Source organism: Pteropus medius, unplaced genomic scaffold, assembly GCF_902729225.1.
Source record: "Pteropus medius unplaced genomic scaffold, Ma_sr-lr_union100, whole genome shotgun sequence".
Lineage (NCBI taxonomy): Eukaryota > Metazoa > Chordata > Mammalia > Chiroptera > Pteropodidae > Pteropus > Pteropus medius.
Genome location: NW_024340851.1, coordinates 805,100 through 827,765, shown reverse-complemented (window position 1 = coordinate 827,765; position 22,666 = coordinate 805,100). Strand labels below are relative to the sequence as shown.

The 22,666-nt window shown below is 35.3% G+C and overlaps 1 protein-coding gene and 1 non-coding gene across 5 annotated transcripts in view; one reads left to right on the top strand and one right to left on the bottom strand.

Moving 5' to 3' along the window:
* CYSLTR1 (cysteinyl leukotriene receptor 1) overlaps positions 1-22,232 on the top strand; it is a 29,589-nt gene extending 7,357 nt beyond the window's left edge. Inside the window, exons 2-5 of one of the 4 annotated variants that reach the window (XM_039849385.1) lie at positions 7,050-7,117; positions 8,994-9,106; positions 9,868-9,953; positions 13,215-14,363. In XM_039849385.1, coding sequence (XP_039705319.1) covers positions 13,242-14,264 — 1,023 coding nt within the window. In that variant the 5' untranslated portion in view covers positions 7,050-7,117; positions 8,994-9,106; positions 9,868-9,953; positions 13,215-13,241 and the 3' untranslated portion in view covers positions 14,265-14,363. Of the gene's footprint in view, positions 1-7,049; positions 7,118-8,990; positions 9,107-9,867; positions 9,954-13,214; positions 14,364-21,942 lie in introns of those variants that run through there. The other 3 variants (XM_039849374.1, XR_005649967.1, XM_039849363.1) reach the window with 3 other exon arrangements.
* On the bottom strand, positions 16,247-16,346 carry LOC120592148 (small nucleolar RNA SNORA36 family). The gene has a single exon (XR_005650067.1). It is a non-coding gene; the product is annotated as a small nucleolar RNA SNORA36 family (small nucleolar RNA).
* Positions 22,233-22,666: the final 434 nt, after the last annotated feature.

The window sequence follows — 22,666 nt, the reverse complement described above, 5'->3', positions numbered from 1 at the left end:
CCCCAACCCAGAGGACCCCTCCCCCATACCCTCCAAGACCAATCACCATGGAGCCCCAGAGGAATCTGAGCAAACACTGCCAAACTGTTACTAACACTGACAGGGGCTGAAACTGAGGGTTGCAAACGTGATTAAATATCTATCAGAAAATAAAAAGGCATTTTTAAAGTTTTATATAAACTAGAGATCAAAGAGGCTTAGACGCCACCTACTAGAAACCAAAAGAAAAGCTCCTTTTTTGCAACAGGCTAAACAGAAACCTTTATATAATAAATCTTTCTGGAAAAGCAGCAGAATACATTTCCATTAATGCCCAGGCAGAGAAATAGTTCATTAAACACCATGAACAACCACGGTGACAAGGCATCTCAGAAAGAAAGAGAAAAGCTCCAGAAAATAAGCTTACAGACATAGAAATATGCAATTTAAATGACATAGAATTCAGGGTGGTACTTCTGAAAAGACTCAGTAAGTCCGAGATAATTCATAACAACAATTTCAGGAATTAAAAAAAACAATGAGATGAGCAGAATGAGGAGACTGAAACCCTCAAAAAGAACAGAATAGATCTTCTGGAGATAAAATAAAAACACTGCGAGAGTTGAAAAATGAAATAGCAAGCTTGGGAAATAGAGTTGACCAAAGGGAGGAAATGATCAGTGACATCCAAGACAGAAATCTAGAAATAAATTAGAAGGAGGAAGAGAAAAACCGAAGAATGAAAAATAAAGAAAGAGAAATTCAAGAACTAGCTGATACCATCAAGAGAGGAAACATAAGAATGATGGGCATTATCAAAGGCCAGGAAAAAGGAACAGGGACTAGAAAGCATTTATAGACACATAGCTGACAAGAATTTCCCAAATCTAAGGAATGAGCTGGAACTTGGGATTGAAGAAGTCAACAGAACACCCAATTATCTCAACCCAAAAAGGCCTTCGCCAAGACTCATTGTATTAAAGTTATCAAAAATCAACAACAAAGACAGAATTCTCGGGGGAGCCAGGAAAAAGAAAATGGTAAACTATAAAAGTAACCCATTAGATTATTCTTGGACTTCTCAGCACAAACCTTACAAGCCAGAAAGAAAGGAAATCAAATATTTAAACTATTAAGTGAAAGGAACTACCAGCCTAGAATAATGTATCCAGCTAAGCTCTCCTTTAGATATGAAGGAGAAATTAAGACATTTCCAGACATACAAAAATTGAGGGAATTCTCCACTATGAGGCCTGCACTACAGGAAATACTGAAAGGGGTCAGTTCACCTAAAACAAAATGACAAAAAGAATACATAATTAGGAGTAAAGTGACTATTAGTCAGATAGAAGCAGAGGAGTGCAACCCTTACTAAGAACAGGGCATTACAAGCTTACATAATAAGAAGACAATTGTTATAACAAGATAGTAATGAACGTTCAGCATACATAAGAACAAATTGAGATAACAATGACTGAAAAGGGAGGGGGATTCAAAGATCTAAATTCAAAAAGGGGAATAGAGATAAGGCATGCAAAGAAGAAATAGGACGACTGTACATATATAACTATCCTTTACATATTCGTAATGGTATCCACACATAGAAGATTCAGAACTGAAGTATATAACATAGAAAAAGAGGAAGAAGAGGGAAAACTCATAAAAGCCAACCAAAATAAAGACAACAGAAACACAAGGACAAGGAAGCAATGGAAATATCGAGCTACCAGAAAGCAAAAGATAAAATGGCTATAAGAAGACTTCACATTTCAATAATCACTATAAATGTAAATGGATTGAACTCACCAATAAAAAGGCACAGAGTTGCAGAATGGATCAAAAGACAAAACCCAACCATATTCTACTTCCAGGAGACACATCTCAGCTCCAAAGACAAATACAGACTCAAAGTGAAAGGGTGAAAAATGATATTTCAAGCAAATGGCATTCAGAGAAAAGTGAGAGTAGCGGTACTAATATCACATGAAATAGACTTCTAAATAAAAAAGGTAAAGAAAGATACTAAGGGACACTTCATAATGATAAACGGAATCATGCACCAAGAAGACATAACACTTATTAATATCTATGTTTCAAGTCAGGTAGCCCTGAAATACATAAAGCCATTACTAACAACTAACGGGAGAAACAGACCAAAACACTAACATAGTAGGGGACCCAAATACCCCACTGTCGGATATGGACAGATCATCCAAACAGAAAATCAATAAGGAAATAACATCCTTAAATGACACATTAGACCAACTGGACATAATTGATATTTACAGAGCATTCCATCCCAAAACAGCTGTTTATACATTCTTCTCTAGTGCACATAGAACATTCTCAAGAATCGACCACATACTGGGACACAGAGATATCCTCAACAAATATAAGAGGGTTGAAATCATACCAATCATATTCTCTGATTATGATTCTATGAAACTAGAGATCAACTGCAGAAAGAAATAGGAAGAAACACAAATACATGGAGATTAAACAATGTGCTACTGAAGAAGAACTGGGTCAAGGAAGAAATAAAAAGAGAGATCAAGAGATACATAGAAACGAATGATAATGATAGTACAATATAACAAAACTTTTGGGACACAGCAAAAGCGGTCATAAAAGGAAAGTTCATATCATTACAGGCCTACCTCCAAAAACAAGAACGAGCCCAAATAAACAACCTAACGCTTCATCTTCAAAAACTAAAAAAATGAAGAACAAATGAAGCCTAAAGTCAGCAGAAGGAAAGAAATAATCAAAATTAGAGTAGAAATAAATGAAATTGATAACAAAAAAAGGTAAAAAAGAATTAATGCAACAAATAGCTGATTCTTTGAGATGGTTAATAAAATTGACAACCCTCTGGCTAGACTCACTAAAGAAAAAAGAGAAAAGACACAAATAAACAAAATCAGGGATGAAAGAGGGGAAATTATGACTGACAACGCAGAAATACAAAGGATCATACAAGAATACTACGAAAAAGTATACAACACCAAATTTAATAACCTAGAAGAAATGGACCAGTACTTAGAAAAATACAACCTTCTTAGACTGAATCAAGAAGAACTGTAAAATCTAAATAGACCGATCAGCAGTATAGAAATTAAAACAATCATCAAAAACCAACCAAAAAGTCCAGGGCCAGATGGCTTCACCAGTGAATTCTACCAAACTTTCAAAGAAGATTTAATACCTATTCTCCTCAAACTCTTCCAAAAAATCGAAGAGGAGGCAATACTTTCCAACTCATTTTATGAGTCCAGTATTACCCTGATACCGAAACCTGGTAAAGAAAACACACACACACAAAAAAAATCTACACACCAATATCTCTCATGAACATGGATGCAAAAATCCTGTATGAGATACCAGCAAACTGAATACAGCAACATATTAAAAAGATTACACACCACAATCAAGTAGACTTCATTGCAGGGGCACAGGGATGGTTCAACATAAGCAAATTTATTAATGTGATACACCACATAAATTAAAAAATAAGAACCATATGATCATATAAATAGATGCAGAAAAAGCCTTTGACAAGATACAGCATTCATTTATGATCAAAACACCTAACAAAATCGGTATAGAAGGAAAGTACCTTAACATAATAAAGGCCATATATGACAAACCCTCAGCCAACATTATACTTAATAGTGAAAAACAAAAACCTTCCCTCAAGATCAGAAACAAGGCGAGGCTGTCCACTATCGCCACTCTTATTCAACTGTCACTATTTGCAGATGACATGATTCTCTATATAGAAAACCCTAAAGACTTCATAAGAACACTACTAGAAACAATAAACAAATACATTAAAGTCTCTGGATACAAAATCAACGTTCAGAAATCCATAGCTTTCCTATGCTCTAATAATGAAGTGTCAGAAAAAAAAAAAGGTGGGGTGGAAGAATTCCTTTTGCAATTGCAACAAAAAGAATAAAATACCTAGGAATAAATTTAACAAAACAAGTGATGGACCTATATAATAAAAACTAGAAGACCCTATTAAAAGAAACCAAAGAAGACACAAAGAAATGGAAAGATATTCCGTGTTCTTGGATTGGAAGAATCAACATAGTTAAAATGACCATATTATCTAAAGCATTATACAGATTTAATGCAATCCCCATCAAAATTCCATCAGCATTTTTTGAAGAAATAGAACAAAAAATCATCAGATTTGTATGGAAGCACAAAGCCATCCTGAGAAAAAAAGGAGGTTGGAGGAGGCATCACTCTGCCCGACTTCAAATTATACTACAACGCGACAATAATCAAAACAGCGTGGTATTGACAGAAAAACAGACTCACGGACCAGTGGAACAAAATCGAGAGTCCAGCAGTAAACCCATATTTATGTGGGCAAATAATTTTCAACGAAGAACCCAAGAACATAAAGTGGAGAAAGGAAAGCCTCTTCAATAAATGGTGCTGGGAAAACTGGATAGCCACCTGTAAAAGAATGAAACTAGACTGTTGTCTATCACCACACCAAAATTAACTCAAAGTGGATTAAGGACCTAAATATAAGACTGGAATCACTAAAGTGCATAGAAGAAGACATATGAACAAAACTCAAGGACCTTAGACTTAAAGAGGATGTTATGAATTTGACCTCAAAAGCAAGGGAAGTAAAAGCTAAAATAAATGAATGGGACTACATCAAACTAAAAAGCTTCTTCTCAGCAAAAGAAATCATCAACAAGGTAAAGAGACAACCATCCCAATGGGAAAATATTTGCAAGCAACACCTCTGATAAAGATCTAATAACAAAAATATACAGAGAACTCATAAAACTCAATAACAACATAAAAACAAACAATTTAATCAGAACATAGGCAGAGGACCAGAACAGACACTTCTCTCTTTAGGGCATACAAATGACCAACAAATATTTGAAAAGATGCTCAATATCGCTAGCTATTAGAGAAATGCTAATCAAAAACATAATGAGATACCATCTCACACCTGTTAGAATGGCTATAATCAATAGGACAAGGAATAACAAATGTTGGAGAGGATGCAGAGAAAAAGGAACCCTCCTATACTACTGCAAATTGGTATAGCCACTATGCAAATCAGTATGGAGGTTCCTCAAAAAACTAAGAATTGATCTACCATATGATCCAGCAATCCCTCTACTGGGTATTTACCCCAAAGTCTTGAAAACCCATATCCAAAAAGACATTTGCACACCAATGTTCATAGCAGCATTATTCACAGTGGCCAGGATGTCCTACGATAGATGACTGGCTAAAGAAGCTGTGATACATATATACAATGGAATATTACTCAGCCGTAAGAAGAGATGAAATACTGCCATTTGCGACAACATGGATAGACCTCAAGATAATCATGCTAAGCGAAATAAGCCAGACAGAAAAAGTTGAAAATCAAGTGATATCGCTTATATGTGGGATATAAAACCAAAAGCAACAAATGAGCAGGACACAAACAGAGACTCATACATATGGACTATAGACTAGTGGTTACCAGAGGACTATAGACTAGTGGTTACTAGTGGGGTAGGGGAGGAGGGGAGAGGTAGACAGGGTAAAGGGGGTCAATTATAGGGTTTAGGAGGAGGGTGAAGTAGGTAAAGCGTCAAATATATGGTAGCTGAAGGAATCTGGACTTTGGGTGGTAAATACACAATAGAATATACAGACGTCAAATGATAATGTACACCTGAAAATTATATAATTGTATTAACCAATGTTACCCCAATAAACTTAATAAGAAAAATAAATAAATAAATAAATTTTTAAAAGAGAAATAAAAGATGATATATATACATATATATATTTATATATATTTATATATATATAAATATATATATATGGATATGGATATGAAATCTTGCCTTCTGTAACAACATGGATGGATTTAGAGAGTATTTTGCTGAGTGGAGTAATTCAGACAGAGAAAGACAAATGCCATATGATTTCACCTACATATGGAATCTAAGAAACAAAATAAACAAAACAGAAAAAATCTCATAGAGAACATTTGAAGGTTACCAGATGGGAAAGGGTTCAAAGGGGTGAAAAAGGTAAAGGGATTAAGTAAGAAGTACAAATTGGTATTTACAAAATAGTCATGGGGATGTAAAGTATAGCATAATGAATATAGTCAATAATATTGTAATAACTGTCTGTGGTGTCAGATGGGTACTAGAAATATCAGGGTGATCACTTCCTAAGTTATACAAATTTCTAAGAACTATGTTGTACATCTGAAACTAATAAAATATCATATGCCAACTATAATTGAAAAATAAAAAATATTTTAAAAACATAGGACATGAAACCATAAAAAAAAGAAGAATGGAGATAAAAAAGATCAAAACTTTGTCTCAAATTAGATAACAGCAGAAACTGGAGTAAAATTAGGAAGGAGACAGATCCCTCCTCCCTCATTCCCAGCTTCCCAGGTTTGTGCTGTTTTCCCCATCTTTAATTTTAACTTCAATGTCTTCAGGTCTCAGATTTTCAAAGCCTTCCTGCTCTTACCTGTTGACCTCATCAGCTTTAACAAACCCTCCCAGACTCCTTTTATCTAACTGAGATGACAGGGGCTGATAAATGTGGGGCTTGAGAGTTCAAAGACAGTGTTATTTTAACAGGAATCAAAGCCTGTTAGAAACTCTGCAGAATTGATTTCAGTCATCAGCTAAAATGCAGATAGATTGTTGATCCTGGAACCCCAAAGCCATATGATCAAGTAGGATGGACACCTTATACAACATATAATAATAAAAGGAACCAACAAAGTTGACTTTATGAGTTTCTCTCTTAAAGATCTGAAGAATGGTGATCATACTGCCAGAACCAGAGGTGTTATAACTTGTAAAACAAAAGGGGTAAGGCAAGAGAAAGACCTGTGAGCCTAGAAAGTGGGGCAACTTTATATTTTATGCTACCTGCTCTTTTTTTTGTAAGGTAAAAACTAAATCAAGGTGGGAAAACATACCCCGTTCTTCATAGATTTACAGAATGGAAAATTAGAAGGGAATTCAGAGATCATATAATACAATCTTATTGAATTGCAGATAAGTGAAGAGATCATAGGGAGGACGTGATCTACCCAAGAACACAAAATCATCCACCAGAGCCTGAGGTAAGACCCAGGTCTTGTGCCTACCAGTCCTATGAATTTTCCACCATGCCCATTGTCTTTCTCCATGCAAGGATTCCCTCTGATTTTGATAAGACATCAGTGAAATAATATAGAAAATTCATTAATTAAAATCAACCATTATTTTAAATGCATGGCACTATGTATAGCATGAAATACAGAAAGAATAAGCCTTTGTTATTGCCCTTTAGGTCTAGTGGGATTAGGATGGGAAGAATGGGGAAGTTTAAACTGAATATCTACAAAAATGACTTTGACACAAAACAATAAATGAAAATTATCAAGAAAAGTACAAACAAAATACTATAGGACTTTAAAGGAGAGAAATATTAAATTGGGTTGAGAAGATCAGGGATGGCTTTTTGTTTGGCTAGAAACAAACAGAAAAAGAGGCACTACTACTATCTTCACTTAATAGGTGACACCAGCCTGGGGACTACCTCAGGACACTTGTAGGTCACCAGCTCTACCTGAACCACACTTAGAAAGCACAACAGTCATTCTAATTTATAGATAGTTCTATTGCAGCAGCAATAATGGATATGGTATATGAATTGAGACCTTAAATTTTTAGATTATCTTTGGGCTCTCTTATTTACCTCGTTCACTAGAGCTTGACCAGGTTACATGTTCAGTGAAGGTAAGGGCTTATGGAAACAATATATCTCCAAATAAAAGATCTTATGGAAAGAATATATATCCAAATAAAAGATCTAAAGATCTAAGTAACTCCTGAATTCAATAATTGAAATTGAAAGTCACATATACATGCTTTTACTTTATAATTTCACCTTCACCCACCCAATCACCCAGGTAAGAATGATAGAATCCTGCTGAAGCTGCTGTCAGAGATGAGAGTCCTCAAACTGAAAAAGGAAAGAGAGACAAAGAGTGAAAGTATTCGGTGCTTGCTAGGTGCAAAACAAAATTACAAAAAGAAAGCATAAAAGGCACCTCAGAATCCCAAACTTGAGGAAACACTACACTGCTGCCCAGACAACGCATACACTTGTGCATGTAATAAGTGGCCTAAATTGTAATTGTACAGCTACCATGGAAATGGATAAATAGTATATTAGTCTGGTAATCTTAAACTTCTCATAGATGGTTCTCAGAAATTCATTAACTTTCTTCTACTTTCCACAGTAGGGAGAAATAAAGTTTAGTCTAAGCACAAACTGTGAAAGAGCCAAAGTTAATTTTCTCCAGATATAAGATACAGGGAATCATAGAATTTCAGGATTAGAATGGATTTTTTTTAATGCACATGAAAGGAGTGAAATCTGAATAACACATATAGATTGTACCAATTTCTTGGTTTTAATATTGTACTACAGTTACATAAGATGCTACCATTGCCGGTAACTGGGTGGAACCTGTCTCTGTACTAACTTCCAGTGAATCTATGATTATTCCAAAATAAAAACAATACTATTGTGTAAAGTGGTAAAAAAAAAAAAATTTGTTTCAGTCAATGTTCAGTTAGTATATCTTTATTAATTAGAGAGACCTAGGACAAGCTAAACCTTCCCCCCCTCCAAAAAAAAAAACAGTTTACTGCCTGAGTAAAACAATATAAAAGCAACTCTGTTTGAGTAATTCCCCATCTTCAACCCATACTTCACCCAGACTACTAGTAATAGGTTACCTACATCAACTCCCTACCTGGAGAAGGAGGGAAAATTCAGAGAGAAAAAAGAAATTCAAGATCTGAAAAATGATTATCTGAGTATAGGGTGGACTCAAACAGCAATATTGTAGCCGTAGGTTCAGGTTCCTCCTTCTAAAACTTGTCTAAGTTCTATATATTTTGTATTTCCTTTATTTTCCTTTTGATTTCTTTTTTTTTTTTCAGTAGAGTTCCTTTGGAAAGTTCCAGCCTATTTATACTTGTTAAGAAGAAACTGAAGGAAGATGTTTATTTTGTTGGCACTTAGACTACAGATAAATGAAAAGTGGCAAGTCTCTCAGGTCTCTGCAGAGAGGGATGAAAGTTGCTACAAGGCAATGCAAATTCAGAAGAATAGTGTTAAAGTTGCTACTGTTCCAAGAAAACCCTTCTTTGCTTATTTCTTGAAATTTGTTCTACCTTGGTAGATTTTCTGATATACTTTAATTGAAAAGAAGAGACATACACTTATAAAAAATTAACTATACAAACTACAAAACAGTTGGTCTCCAAATATATATGCCAAATTAGTGATAAAAAACAATAATTATGAGCTTTTAGGGAGAAGATTCCAAGGTCCTCTAAGCTACCTTTCCTTCAGGGAAAACTGTCCCTAAGCTATCTCAAACAGATATACTTGATGTTTTTAATGTTGTAATACCTCTTCCTAGCAAACTAGATTCTTGGATATGAACTTCCAATTTCCCCTTTGAACTTTATAACAAACTGTTTAGAAGAGAAAATATGGAAAATATCGTGGTTTCATAAAGGAATTTTTTTTTATAATAATGTGTTCATCTTTAGATACAGAAGCTATGTGCACACAGCAGCAAACATCCGTGATCAGCCCTGGTCTGTATTTCAAGTTTTACCCCTGGGGATGTAAAAATAAATGGAGAGAAAATGATGAGGCACAGAATCCAATAACTAGTCCTAAATCTGTCCGTAGAGATTTGATGTCCCATTACACTCCCTGGATCTATGCCTAAGGCTACTAAGCTCCCATGACCCTTCTGGATTGCTTCTAAGGTCATTAACTTCTTTTTCGATCTTATGATTTCAGCTTAGGTTTCATCTGATATTACATCATAAGAGGCACTGACCACTAGCCAGGAACATTTGTAAAGACTATTGCAGTGCCACAAAGAGGTATGGCTCCATTTCCTAAATGATTCTTGTTTTATCAACTTGCAAATTATCTTAACTGAGTAACTCCTTCATTATCTGCACTAAAATTTAATTTCATTCATGTTAATTGCTTGTTTATATTAACCAATTAATAACCCATTAGTTTTGTGCAAAGATATCTCCTTCCATACTGTATTGTAACCTCTCCACACTTCTGAGCCATCACTCTTCTCCCTACCAGACTGTGAACTGCTTGAAGGCAGGGATGGGATCTTAGACATCTCTGTATCCATATAGTATGGGTGTCATTATTGGGGGAGCACAGTAAATTCTATAAAAATGAATTAAATGCTGTTTAAGACAAGCAAAGCCATCATTTGTAAGAGTGGCTTGAACTAAATGATCCCTACTCCTCCAGGATTTATTGTTTGAATGTTTTAGTAATTTCAATGGCTTAATATAAGTCATTGACTTTACTTAGTTATAAATAACCAATTGAGTCTAAGTGCAGAAATTACTAGAAAGCTTATTTTGGTCTTTAAGGACTGGAAAGCTTATTAACAGGACTAAAGATCATCTGTTTCTTTGGGGTTTTTTTTATTCATTTATTTATCAGTTTTATTTGACATATTTCATTCAAAGATCTGGGAATTTCTAATTTATTTATAATATTTAACAGGTAAATAAATGAAAAGCTGTTAAGATGTGGATGTTTTCTAATCTTACAGTTAGCCTTAAGATTTAGTGCCTTCCTTAATACTTTGGGAAGAACTCAACAGAGCCAGTTCAGGCTCTGAGACTGGAAAGTTTCTGAATTATATTGGAATGAAAAGATAACTCGAAGTGATTTTAAATGATAAATAATACTTTCAAATGATAAATTTGTTCCATCATTCATTTACTCATTCACTCAATTAACATTTATTGAGTACTTTTGGGTGACCTTCATATGTGTTAGCATGGTGTGTGATATCTCCTTATATATCAACCAGATAGTCTGTGAAAGAAGATAACATATGCATACAAATAATTTATCTGCAAGATATATTTAAAGTCCCTTAAGAGGGAAAAAGATAGAAATTACTTTGGATGGAAGCTAAAGGAAGGCTTGGTCAAGAAAGTATAATTTGAGCTTAAGGATGGGTAGTTTTTGCACATAGATGGAGGAAGGGGCATTTCAGGAAGAGATACATGGGAGAAAAAAATACAGGCAGGTGAAAAAATATGTAGCACATGTCCCTGGTACAGTAAAATAGTTATTTCATTGAACTTTAGGGTGTGCAAAGGGGATTAGTGAGAAAGAAGCTAGGAAAGTCCAGTTGCACCCAGACTGTAGAGAGCCTTAAATAGCAGGCCAAGAAGGCTGGATTTTATTCTGAAGGCACTCAGGAACCACTGAAGGTTTTAGAGCAAGGATGTGACATAATTGGAAGCTGTAATATGGAAAATTATTCTGGAAAGAGTTTGTGGCAGGGTATATAGTGAGGGTTAGTGGTGGTAGGAAGGACCAATCATAATTATCTAATCTTTCTAGTGCAGTTCTTAAAACAAAGGCTATATCAAAAATCTCAACAGCACCATCTAGTGCCTCAAAACGTAACACTGCCCAGTGTGGGGAAAACCCAATACAAGGCTAACAAAAAAAGACTAGATTAAGTTTAGGCAGTTTCTCTTTCTTCCATAATTGCACCTGAGTTCAGAGAACAAGTGGTGAAAGAGGCAGGTAACTGGAGAGCAAGCTGAAAAATAATGCAGAGGTTGGGAATAGTGAACTAATTTTTTGCTGTAATATTAGATATCCACCCTCAGGATGATTCATCTTCAATTTTTTATCATATACCAACAGTTCTTGGTGAAAATAATGGCATTTTTAATGAAAATAAAGAGTAGAACAACTAGCCAGGATGGATGGATGACACATCTTCACAGCAAATATAATTGCTAGCAGTAGTAAGTCCAAGAAGTTACATCCCACCTATAACTACCATAGCTGTCTGTTTCTGTATGCCTAATGCAGACACAAGATCAGACCCCTCCATTGCTGGCAGTTCTTCTTGCATGCTCAAGCAGTCTTCTCACGTTACAAACCCCAACTCCTCTCTTACAAGGGAGCAAGAGCTGTACAGAAGGCCAACAAATTAGACTTCAGTTGAAGGTTATCTACCATATTATATGAATTGCTCCCACTTTCTTAAAGAACGAAGGAAAAGAATCTGGAGGAACACTAAAATCACTGCTTCCACACTAACTTATCCTCATTTCTCTCTGATCGGAGCTTGTTTATTACTCTGATTGACTGTCTTGTTATAGCTGAACTAAGCTAGACCAAGGAACAAAATCTTGCTATAACAGAAATGACTATGTAGTGTCGAACAGTTAGACTTTGAGTGTGAGTCTAGGAAGAGAACAAGGATGAACAGCCACAACAGTATTCTTACCCAGAAAGTATATTCCAACTAGTTATGTTACATCTTTCCTCAGAGCCTTAATTTACGGTACAGATTTTTGAAATGCATTTCACCTATTTGGAACTATTTTTCTCATTAAAATAACTGGATGGTTTCTAAAATTTGTCCAGCCTTAGTGTTCTGTGGCTCTAAATAGAGTTAACCATGTTCTAGATTAAGATTATTTCCCAGGAGAGAGAGTTCTATTAATAACAAATCTGATTATTCTCCCTAGGTAGGAGCATCACCCAATAGATGTTACCTAGCAAGTCCTCTTCTTGGGAGAACCATGCTTTTTCACTCAGATTTTATTTTCCAAAAGAATTCAGTGCTCTTCCAATAGATAGATGATAAGTAGATTGATGATGATGATGATGATGATAAAGAGGTAGATTGAGATAGATAGATAGATAGATAGATAGATAGATAGATAGATAGATAGATGATAGATGATCAATAGATTCACATTTATAAAACTACTATTTTTAGAGATTTTCTCTAATTGAAAAACTCACTTAAAAGGAAGATTTATAGAATAGTCCTAGAGTAATATGACTTAAAATAAGGCAGAGCTGTTTTAGCTAGGTCTTTAAGATTAAGAGGAAGTCCATCAGGCAAACATAGGTGGAAAAGGAGGAGAAAGAGTGCCTATAGGACCCAAACCCTTCTCCTGGGGTCAAGGTACAGCTGAATCCTTCCTCATTGCCCCACAACCCTTGCTTCCCTCCATGGTCAAAAAATATACATAGTGACATTATAAAGTGAAACCTTAGTACCTCCTGTAATTTATGGCCTGGTAAAAATTGACAAGATTTTTTATATATATATATTGTAGGCACCAAGCAGACATTCCTAGAGAAACATGGATGGAGTTGGAAATCTGACAGTATCTTCTGCCAGTAATAACACATGCAATGACACTATTGATGACTTCCGCAATCAAGTGTATTCCACTCTGTACTCTATGATCTCTATTGTGGGCTTCTTCGGCAATGGCTTTGTGCTCTACGTCCTCATAAAAACATATCATGAGAAGTCAGCATTCCAAATATACATGATTAATTTAGCAGTAGCAGATCTACTGTGTGTGTGTACACTGCCTCTCCGTGTGGTCTACTATGTCCACAAAGGCATTTGGCTCTTTGGTGACTTTCTGTGCCGCCTCAGCACCTATGCCTTATATGTCAATCTCTATTGTAGCATCTTTTTTATGACAGCTATGAGCTTTTTCCGGTGCGTTGCAATTGTTTTCCCAGTCCAGAACATTAATTTGGTCACACAGAAAAAAGCTAGATTTGTGTGTTTTGGCATTTGGATTTTTGTGATTTTGACCAGTTCTCCATTTTTAATGTCCACATCTTACAAAGATGAGAAAAACAACACCAAGTGCTTTGAGCCTCCTCAGGACAATCAAGCTAAAAATTATGTTTTGGTCTTGCATTATGTGTCATTGCTTGTCGGATTTATCATTCCTTTTATTATTATAATTGTCTGTTATACAATGATCATTTTAACCTTGCTAAAAAATTCAATGAAGAAAAATCTATCAAGTCGGAAAAAGGCTATAGGAATGATTATAGTCGTGACAGCTGCCTTTTTGATCAGCTTCATGCCATATCATATTCAACGCACCATCCACCTTCACTTTTTACACAATGAAACTAAACCCTGTGATTCTGTCCTTAGAATGCAAAAGTCAGTGGTCATAACCTTGTCTCTGGCTGCATCAAATTGTTGCTTTGACCCTCTCTTATATTTCTTTTCAGGGGGGAACTTTAGGAGAAGGCTGTCTACATTTAGAAAGCATTCTTTGTCCAGCATGACTTATGTACCCAAGAAGAAGGCCTCCTTACCAGAAAAAGGAGACGAAATACATAAAGAATAGTATAAGCCCATCTCCAATGCAAATCAATGAAAAAGAGTTTCCCAAGCAAGTATTATCTCAAAACATTTACAACAAAAATAAGAATTTCCATTAATAATTCACAAGTACTAAAATGAATGTGTGCCTGTAAATCTATCTCATTTATGCATCCACATTATTAGAGGTCCTACAGATATTTTGAGTGTTGAAAATTCAGTCTACAACTATTAATTAAATTAATTGTTTTTAATCATTTGCCAGAAGGTGGAGAATATTTGTCTGTTGGCACTATAAAAAATGAGTCCCAGATTAAGGTTTTCCCCCTCAAATAAAATCTTTAAAAGGATAAGAACTAGCCTTTTAAGATATAAAGTTAGCAAATAGTTCTCAATCATACTAATATATCTCTTTGTGCACATGCCATCAGATGAGAACTGGAATGACCCAAGAGCTACATAAAATGTACTGTCACCCTCTTCCTTTGTAGAATTGACTTGCTAGGCAAAATAGGGCTATTTCTTCAAGAAGAGAATGTGCAAGTGCTGGAAGAGCCTAGTATTCAGCCAGATGTCCCTAAAGGCTCCATGCAATGTACAGTCTGAAAACTGAGGAAGATTAACCTGGTCAAAGGCTCATTTGTGTTCAATTTTCTTCTGCTCCTGCCTCAGGCCCGCCAAAGGAGAATGGTGGGATTTTTGTTGCTTATTGAAGTTCTTATAGGGAATTCTCCTCCTACACAACACATAGACCTTCCTTAAGAAATCAGAGACAACTGGCATTCCTATATTTGAATGGAAATAATTAAAAATTTATCTAAAGAATATGAAAAGGGGTCTACTTTTCTACATGCTTATTACTAGAATTGAAATTAACTAAAATGGGTTTCTAAATAAAAATTTGAATGTTGATATTACAAGTTGTTTTAAGTACTTATATTTATGCATATGTGTATAACTATATATATATGTAAGAGATTTTGCTCTATGATATGCATTTATTAGTGGAAGTTAATTATAAAATTTATTATTGTTTTATACTTTTTACTTTTTTATTGGAATATTGACAGGAATATCAAGGATATGTTTACAGTGGATTTTATATTATAGTGGAAGCTTTGTTCTTAAAACAGGATAAACAACTTGTTTATGGCTGAAATATAATATTCATGAACAAGCTCTTGCCGAAGTGTGGTCTGTTCCTTAATTCTGTGTTTCAAAAGGCACATTACATCAGAGGAAATAAATGATAATGGTGAAGAAAAAGGAAAGTTATGAAAGAAGTTCTTTCTGAATCCGTCATGTGTATGTTATTTCTATTTTACTTCTAATGTTGCAAACCCTTAGGAAAAAAACTCAAAACATAAAGAGAGAGGGCCTCTAAGGCAGCAGTTCCCAACCTTTTTGGGACCAAGGACCGGTGCTCCTATGAGAATCTAATGCCTGATGATCTGAGGTGGAGCTGAGGCGGTGATGCTGGGGAGCAGCTCCAAGTACAGATAAAGCTTCGTTCGCTCACCCGCCACTCACCTCCTGCTGTGCGGCCCAGTTCCTAACAGGACACAGAGTGGTACCAGTCTGCATCCCAGAGGTTGGGGACCCCTGAAGTCTAAGGCATAGTAATAACTAATGCCTATTTATTTTTGTTTAACATACCTGAGATTTGGCAGTACCTATACTTTTACACTAGACTATCTTTTCCTTGACTGAGACAAAAATCAAATGTAATATTTATCATAAAAATCTGTCCTCATTTCTCATTTACTAAGCTTTCTGTCACTCAGTAAGTATAGTGTGATATAAGAGCACTACATTGGAAGCCAGAAGACCTGGATATCCATTATTTAGTGGTATAACTTTAAGCAAGTGACATAAACTCCGATCCTCAGTTTCCTAACTTTTAAAATGGAAATAATACTTGTCCTGCCTTTCTTGCAGGACATTTCTGAAATTCAGATGTGATCATAGCATACATACATATGTTAATATACATATATTAAAGGTTTTTTTTGTAGGCTGGGAGATAAATGAATAGAGTAATATTTTCTATCCAATTATTTTTCTTAGCCTGTTTCAATGTTCCAAAGTTTAAAGTTTTACCTTAAAAATATACAATGTGATATAATTTTAAAGTATTTAGAGATGGTTTTGTTACTTAAATATACTGATTCATATTTACTATACAAATTTTAAATTTTGAAAGAATTAGAACAAAATATGACCATAGTTAAATTCTATTGCACATAAAAGAATCTTGTTATTTACCTATTCCTACCTCCATATTTTTGCCTACATTCTCATTTCCACTCACTGTTCTACTTCCTCCCACACAGAAACATACCATACATCAGTCACCTACAAGGTCACCATGAATTTGTTATTTAATATCATATGAATTTATAACATATACCACACTGTTAAGTACTTAATTTTTTCCCCAATTTTCCCATTGTGTTAGTATTTTCTCCCAAAATGGAATCATCACTTTGTGGAATTATCAATACCTTGAAGTTGAAAACTATGCCTTTAAATTGTATCGCCTAATATTTATTGAACTTCTACTCTGTTTTAAGTGCTTTATCTGTATCAATTCATTTAATGCTTAAAACTGCCTTGTGATGTAGGTACCATTATTACCCCTGTTTTCCTCATTTAAAAACTGAAGCATAAAGAAGTTAAGTAATTTGCCCAATGTCAGATAGCTGGTAAGCATCAGAACCAGGGTTCAAATCTAGGCAGTCTGACTCCAGAACTCAGGTTCTTAATTTGTTATGCTATCCTTCTGGACCATTTTCCACCTTCAAAGTGTAAGCAAGCGTCTTTTAAATGATTTATTTGTTCATTTTAAAAAACAGATTTATTTAAACTATATGCTTAAATTTTTTAACTACATGAACACATGAATCATGACCTTTAGCTTATCATTTTATTTTGAAGAACATCATGAGAATATTATATACTATCATAGAACACTGACATTAGAAGGACTTTCATGTTTATAATTCCTAATGGCTATATAATATCCTGTGGCATTAACATGCCAGTCTTCACACACATTCCTTGGTCTCTAATGGTCCTTTCAAACTTTATCAGCTAGCCAAGCTCTCTTTCATTACACACTTAGATTTTTATTCTGTTAAGCCAATATAGTTGCTGTATCTCAAAAAAATGATTTCATATTTTAAATCTATGCTTTGTACTTTAGTCTCCAGAATAAATGTAAATGGTTTTGTGTACTGAGACTATAAACTTTGGTATTCTCGATGGTCAAATTTTTCTGGCTTTTCACTCAAATGACTTTATTTTTGTATTTTAAGTGACTTTTAAATGGCTTTTTGAGATAATTAAATATATCTCTCAATATCTACTTCTTATAACCTTTTAGTAACTCTAATGGTATAAAATTCAGAAGCTTGGAAAGGTGAGATTAGATATCAGAAAATATAAATTTGTGGGCCTTTTTCAGTAAGGAAGTAGGGGAAAAAAGCTCACTTATTCTATTCTATTTCATGTGCATAACCTGGGTTAGATTGCCTTTGCTTGATTGAAAATAGCAAAATGTTTTCAAGACGCCAAACCCAAAACATTTTCTTTGATCCCTCCTGGAGTTCTGTTACCTCAGATAAATCACAAGACCAATTCTAACTCCTCATTCATCTGTTCATTACTTCTCTTTTCTCTGCACTGTACATAATCCCTTAATATATCCCTTCATGATAATTCTACTAAATCCAAGAATTCTAAATTACAAAAGCATAAATTAAATTTTATCAAACAGATTTACATGGATCACTTCCTCAACTGACATTTAAACTTGTATGTCCAAGTATCTGACCATTATAGTTTCTCTTGATAACTAGTTACTTGATCTAGGAATTTTGAATCTCACTAGCACTATCTTGGAATTTTAACACAACTAAATTATCCTTATGGAAAACTGCCCTCTGGCAAAGAAAGTTATATTATTAACTATACAAAAAAATAAAGGTTTTCTATTGTCAGTTTCTTTGTACTCTGGGTAGACAAAAATGATCCTTTCGTTCCTCTTAAATATGACTACATTTGTTTTGATGTGGTGGCTTTTTTTCACCTTGCTAACTTGAAATATTAATGGTCTCTTGAAAGCACAGGCAGATATGAAAATTAAAGATTATAAAATGTCTAAAAGCTCATAAAAACAGATTATTCTTCCTGCAACTTTGGCAAAGAGTAATTCAAATTACTACCTAATTCTAGACTCCCTTAAAAAAAAAAAAACTTCAAACAACTGACAAAAAAAAGAAAGTTTATCCCCTTTTGTTTTTCCACATAGTTTTCATTTTTACTAGATAATGGTTATAATTCCTCAGCTTAAGATTTGGCTCTTTCCTCCACTCAGAGAAGAATTTTCATTGCTAAAGGATCACCATGAAAGCTCTTCATGTATCTCGATTTTTTACTTAAATCTAATTATTAAAACTAATGTCTTGAAATCTAACTATAAGAGCATTCCAAAGCAGATCCTATAGCCCTGTGGGGCTTAATTTCTGACTCTGCCTTTTTCCACTATGCCACACTTAGTACTCAGCCTGACATCTTGAATATCTACCCTTTCTTCCCCTGTTTTGGAAGGATGCTATCAACACTCTATATTCTAATTTTGTCAGAATATTGGAAGAAGCCTAAATCTCCTTGATTCAAGACACTTAGAAGCTAGTGTATTAAGAGAAAACTTGGGCTTTTCTCAAGGCTGTAATAATTAAGAGTCCTTAAATGTGGATGTTCATATCATTAGAAAACTTCAGGAAGCACTTTGGAATGCTTGAATGAAGCAACTTGAGGTGATATTAGGATCATATGTACCCAGGGACATTCAAGAGAGCACCTAGATAGATAACAGAAGTTTCTGGTTAGTTCGTGTAGTCTCTTCCCTGATCAACTGTATTCATCAATCAAACTTAAAATATCCATTTGGTCTCCTGGCTTTTTTGCCGGAGAAAAACAATCTTGACTTGGCAATAGTTAATAATAGTAATACCTGCTTGCTATTTCACTTGACTATAAATTATCAATTGGTTTTCTGGTAAAAATTCTTCTATGGTTACTTTGGGCAACATAAGCCAGTTTCCCAGTTCCTTATCTCTCCTCTCAGCCCCAGCTCAGCACTGGACAAATAAGTTGACCAAGGATGGAATTTTCTAGAACTAAGGCTTTGGAAGTGCTTCCCTACTCTGGAATAGAGAAAAAGTGCAATCTAAGGTCTTACTTATCAAGCTATTCCTCAATACACAAATGATATATCTGGTAGTAAAAAACATACTATAATCACCTTGAAAATGTCTGCCAATAACTTTTGAATATTTTAACTAATCAAAAATTGTATAATCTGAGAATTGGAAAGACCCTTAGAAGTCACATAGCCTAGATTCTTGTACTTTGAGTTCCACCAAAGCTTTCTGCCAAGTGGTAATTTAATGTCTTCTGTAAATGATGGGGAACTCACTACCTCCTGAGATAGCAAAGAAAAGAACTAGTCTAGAGTTTTCTTTGCTGGTATCAGGAAAAAATATACAGAAAAAATAAATTAGTTTCTGGTCTGATATGTAAAGAACATGAAAGTTGACATCCCCACAACAAGGAAAAAGCTGAACGATTTGAAAATAAACAATTCTCTTTAGATCCATCAGAGAATTGAGGTCACAGGGCAAGCTGACACCCTCAAAATCTGAGAAACAAATGAACACATAGAATTACAGCTTACCAGGAACAGAAGCCCAGGACCAGAAATATGCCATTGCAGAAAGTACTGGTAAGAACACTTAAACTTTGGTTGACAAATTGCTGGAGGCTTAGTGAAGATAATCTTGTGAGCTAAAAATCCAGGGTGCCCAGTCTTAAGGGGACCACCACACTTCTATGAGATTTACCTTTAGGAGCCTAACAAAGTTTGCAAGGTAAATATCAGACAAAAAATCCCCTCTTGTTTTCTGAGTTGGGGAAGAAAAAAGGTAGCCATTGTGAAATATGCCCAGAGTGCTTTGTTCTTCTTAACAAAACCTTGCCCTCAAGGAAAACTATTTTGCCAGAGAATAATTAACTTGGGTTTACCAGGGCATAACTGACTTGGGATAAGGGAAATATCCAGTTCCAGCCTCCTCTAGTCTTCCTATCTCACCTAAGGAGGAATGAAAATTGAGAATAACTAGTGAAAACTGAGACCTCATCATAAAACTACAGAACAACTCTCTGCCCCCCCATATCTTAACACTACATTAATCAGTCTCCTGTATAACAGCAGATTACAGCTGAAAGAATGGCAAGTATCAGACCTACTTAAGGAAGTGTCTCTAGGAAAACACAAAGACAACAGGAGAGACAAAAAAAAAAAGAACACTAAAGGAAATTTTAGCCTTGAAGGCCAACAGCCAAGGCAAAAAATAGTAAACACAGACTAACTCCTAGCCAGATAAACATAAAACCTCACAACAGAGGCCTATTTAGCTCAATTCTTTTTACCAGATATATTATATCTGGCTATCAACAAAAAATTACAAGGCCCACTAAAAGGCATGAAAAAACATGATCTGAAAAGACAAAGCAAGCAATGGAACCAGACTAAGATGTAGCTACAATAGAAATGAAAAATGCTTTTTGTGGGCTTTTCAGTAGACTAGAAATGTTTGAGGTGAGAATCAGTGATCTTGGAGATATGTCCATAGGAATTTTCCAAATTGAAAAGCACAGAGAAAAAAAGAAAAACACAGAAAATATCCAAGAAATGTGGGACAATTATAAAAGGTGTAGCATATGCACAATGGTAATAACACAAGGAAAAGAAAGAGAACTAAACAGAATAAATCTTTATAGTAATATCTGAGACTTTTCCAAAATTAATAACAGATATCAAACCATAGCTCCAGGAAGTCCAGAGAACATGAAGCAAAATAAAAATTTTAAATCTAGGGGTGGGTGAGGTTAGAGGCTGGTTCAAGATGGTGATGTAGGAAGATTCTGAATTCATCCTCTCCCACACATACACTAAATCTACAGCTACTTATGGAACAATTTTCTATGAAAAGAAAAAACAGTTGAGCAACAACTTACACATCAGGTAAACAAGAAAAAATAAACACTTCAAAACAGGTAGTAAAGGCTGAGACACAAATACGTCATAAACCCCATGACCCATGCAGCAACCCACAATCAGAAGGAACCTCAAAACCTGGAGCTCCTCCCTGAGGGGCAAAGGGTTTGAACCTCCTATTAGGCATCCTAACTTTAAAGATCTGCAACTGAGAGACAAGATCCCAAAACATCTAACTTTGAAAGTCAATGGGTCTCATATCCATAAGTCCTACAAAGCTAGAGTGAACTGAGAAATGGTTCCTAAAAGGCTTGTACATGGACTCACTCATCCCAAAGCCCAGTGGATAGGCAGCCATTAGAAAAATGCCTAGACTTTCAAAGAGGTTTATTTACTTATTTTAAAGAGTGAGCCTGAGGGGCAGGCATCAAATTTAACACACATTTAGGTGCATGCTAAGGTATTTTCTGGGAATGGAGGCCAGTGGGCATGAGCTTTGTGTTCTGCCTCTGTCTCTCTCCATCCAGAGAGCACCATCTTTTTCAAACTCTAAACATTTTCTTTAGGCTTGTTTTTAAACTCTAGACTCTGTTTTTAACTCTAGGCTTTTTTTAACTCTAAGTTTTTTTTTCCCCTACAGGCACCATCTTTACGCTCTCCCTCTGCCTTGCTCTAGCTGATGGGAGCCATTTCTGCACTCTCCCTCTGCTACACTAGAGAACCAGTATTGCCAGAGGGGAAATTTTACACACATCTGGTGCCCTATTTATACATCCGCGGCCCTAGTTATGCAGCTGCCATTTATGGGACATTATTTGATTGTCTGGCTCTGGTGCCCAGCAGGACTTTTATTTCTGGTTCCCATGGGACTGTAACAGTTGGAGAGAAAGTTCTTGGTTAGATGCCACACCTAGGTACTGCACAAGCAGCAGACAGAAACAACCCCCAGTCATTCTAAAAAAAAAAAAAAAAAAATTGCCTATTTGCTTATCCTGGAGTTCCAGCCTGAGAGACAGACTTCTGGTGTAGCATACATCTAGTAGCCTACTAAATTTCCCTCAGCGACAGAGACCAAAGGATGACATCTTTATTCTTTCCTTCTGCCTTACTCCATATAACTGGTATCTTTCAGAATGAAGCTTAAACCTTCACTGGACACTGATTTTTGTGGCTGCTGCCAGAAGACACTTATAGGTAGCCCAGCTCTGGTGGCCAGCAGGAATTAGGATTGCAATCCTACTGGAATGTATATATTTGCATACTTTAAAAGCTGCTACTTGAGGGTCTAGTTTCCAATCACCTTGAATCTAAGTGCTAAATGAGATACTCCTCTTTGGGACATTGATAGGTCATGTCACACCCTC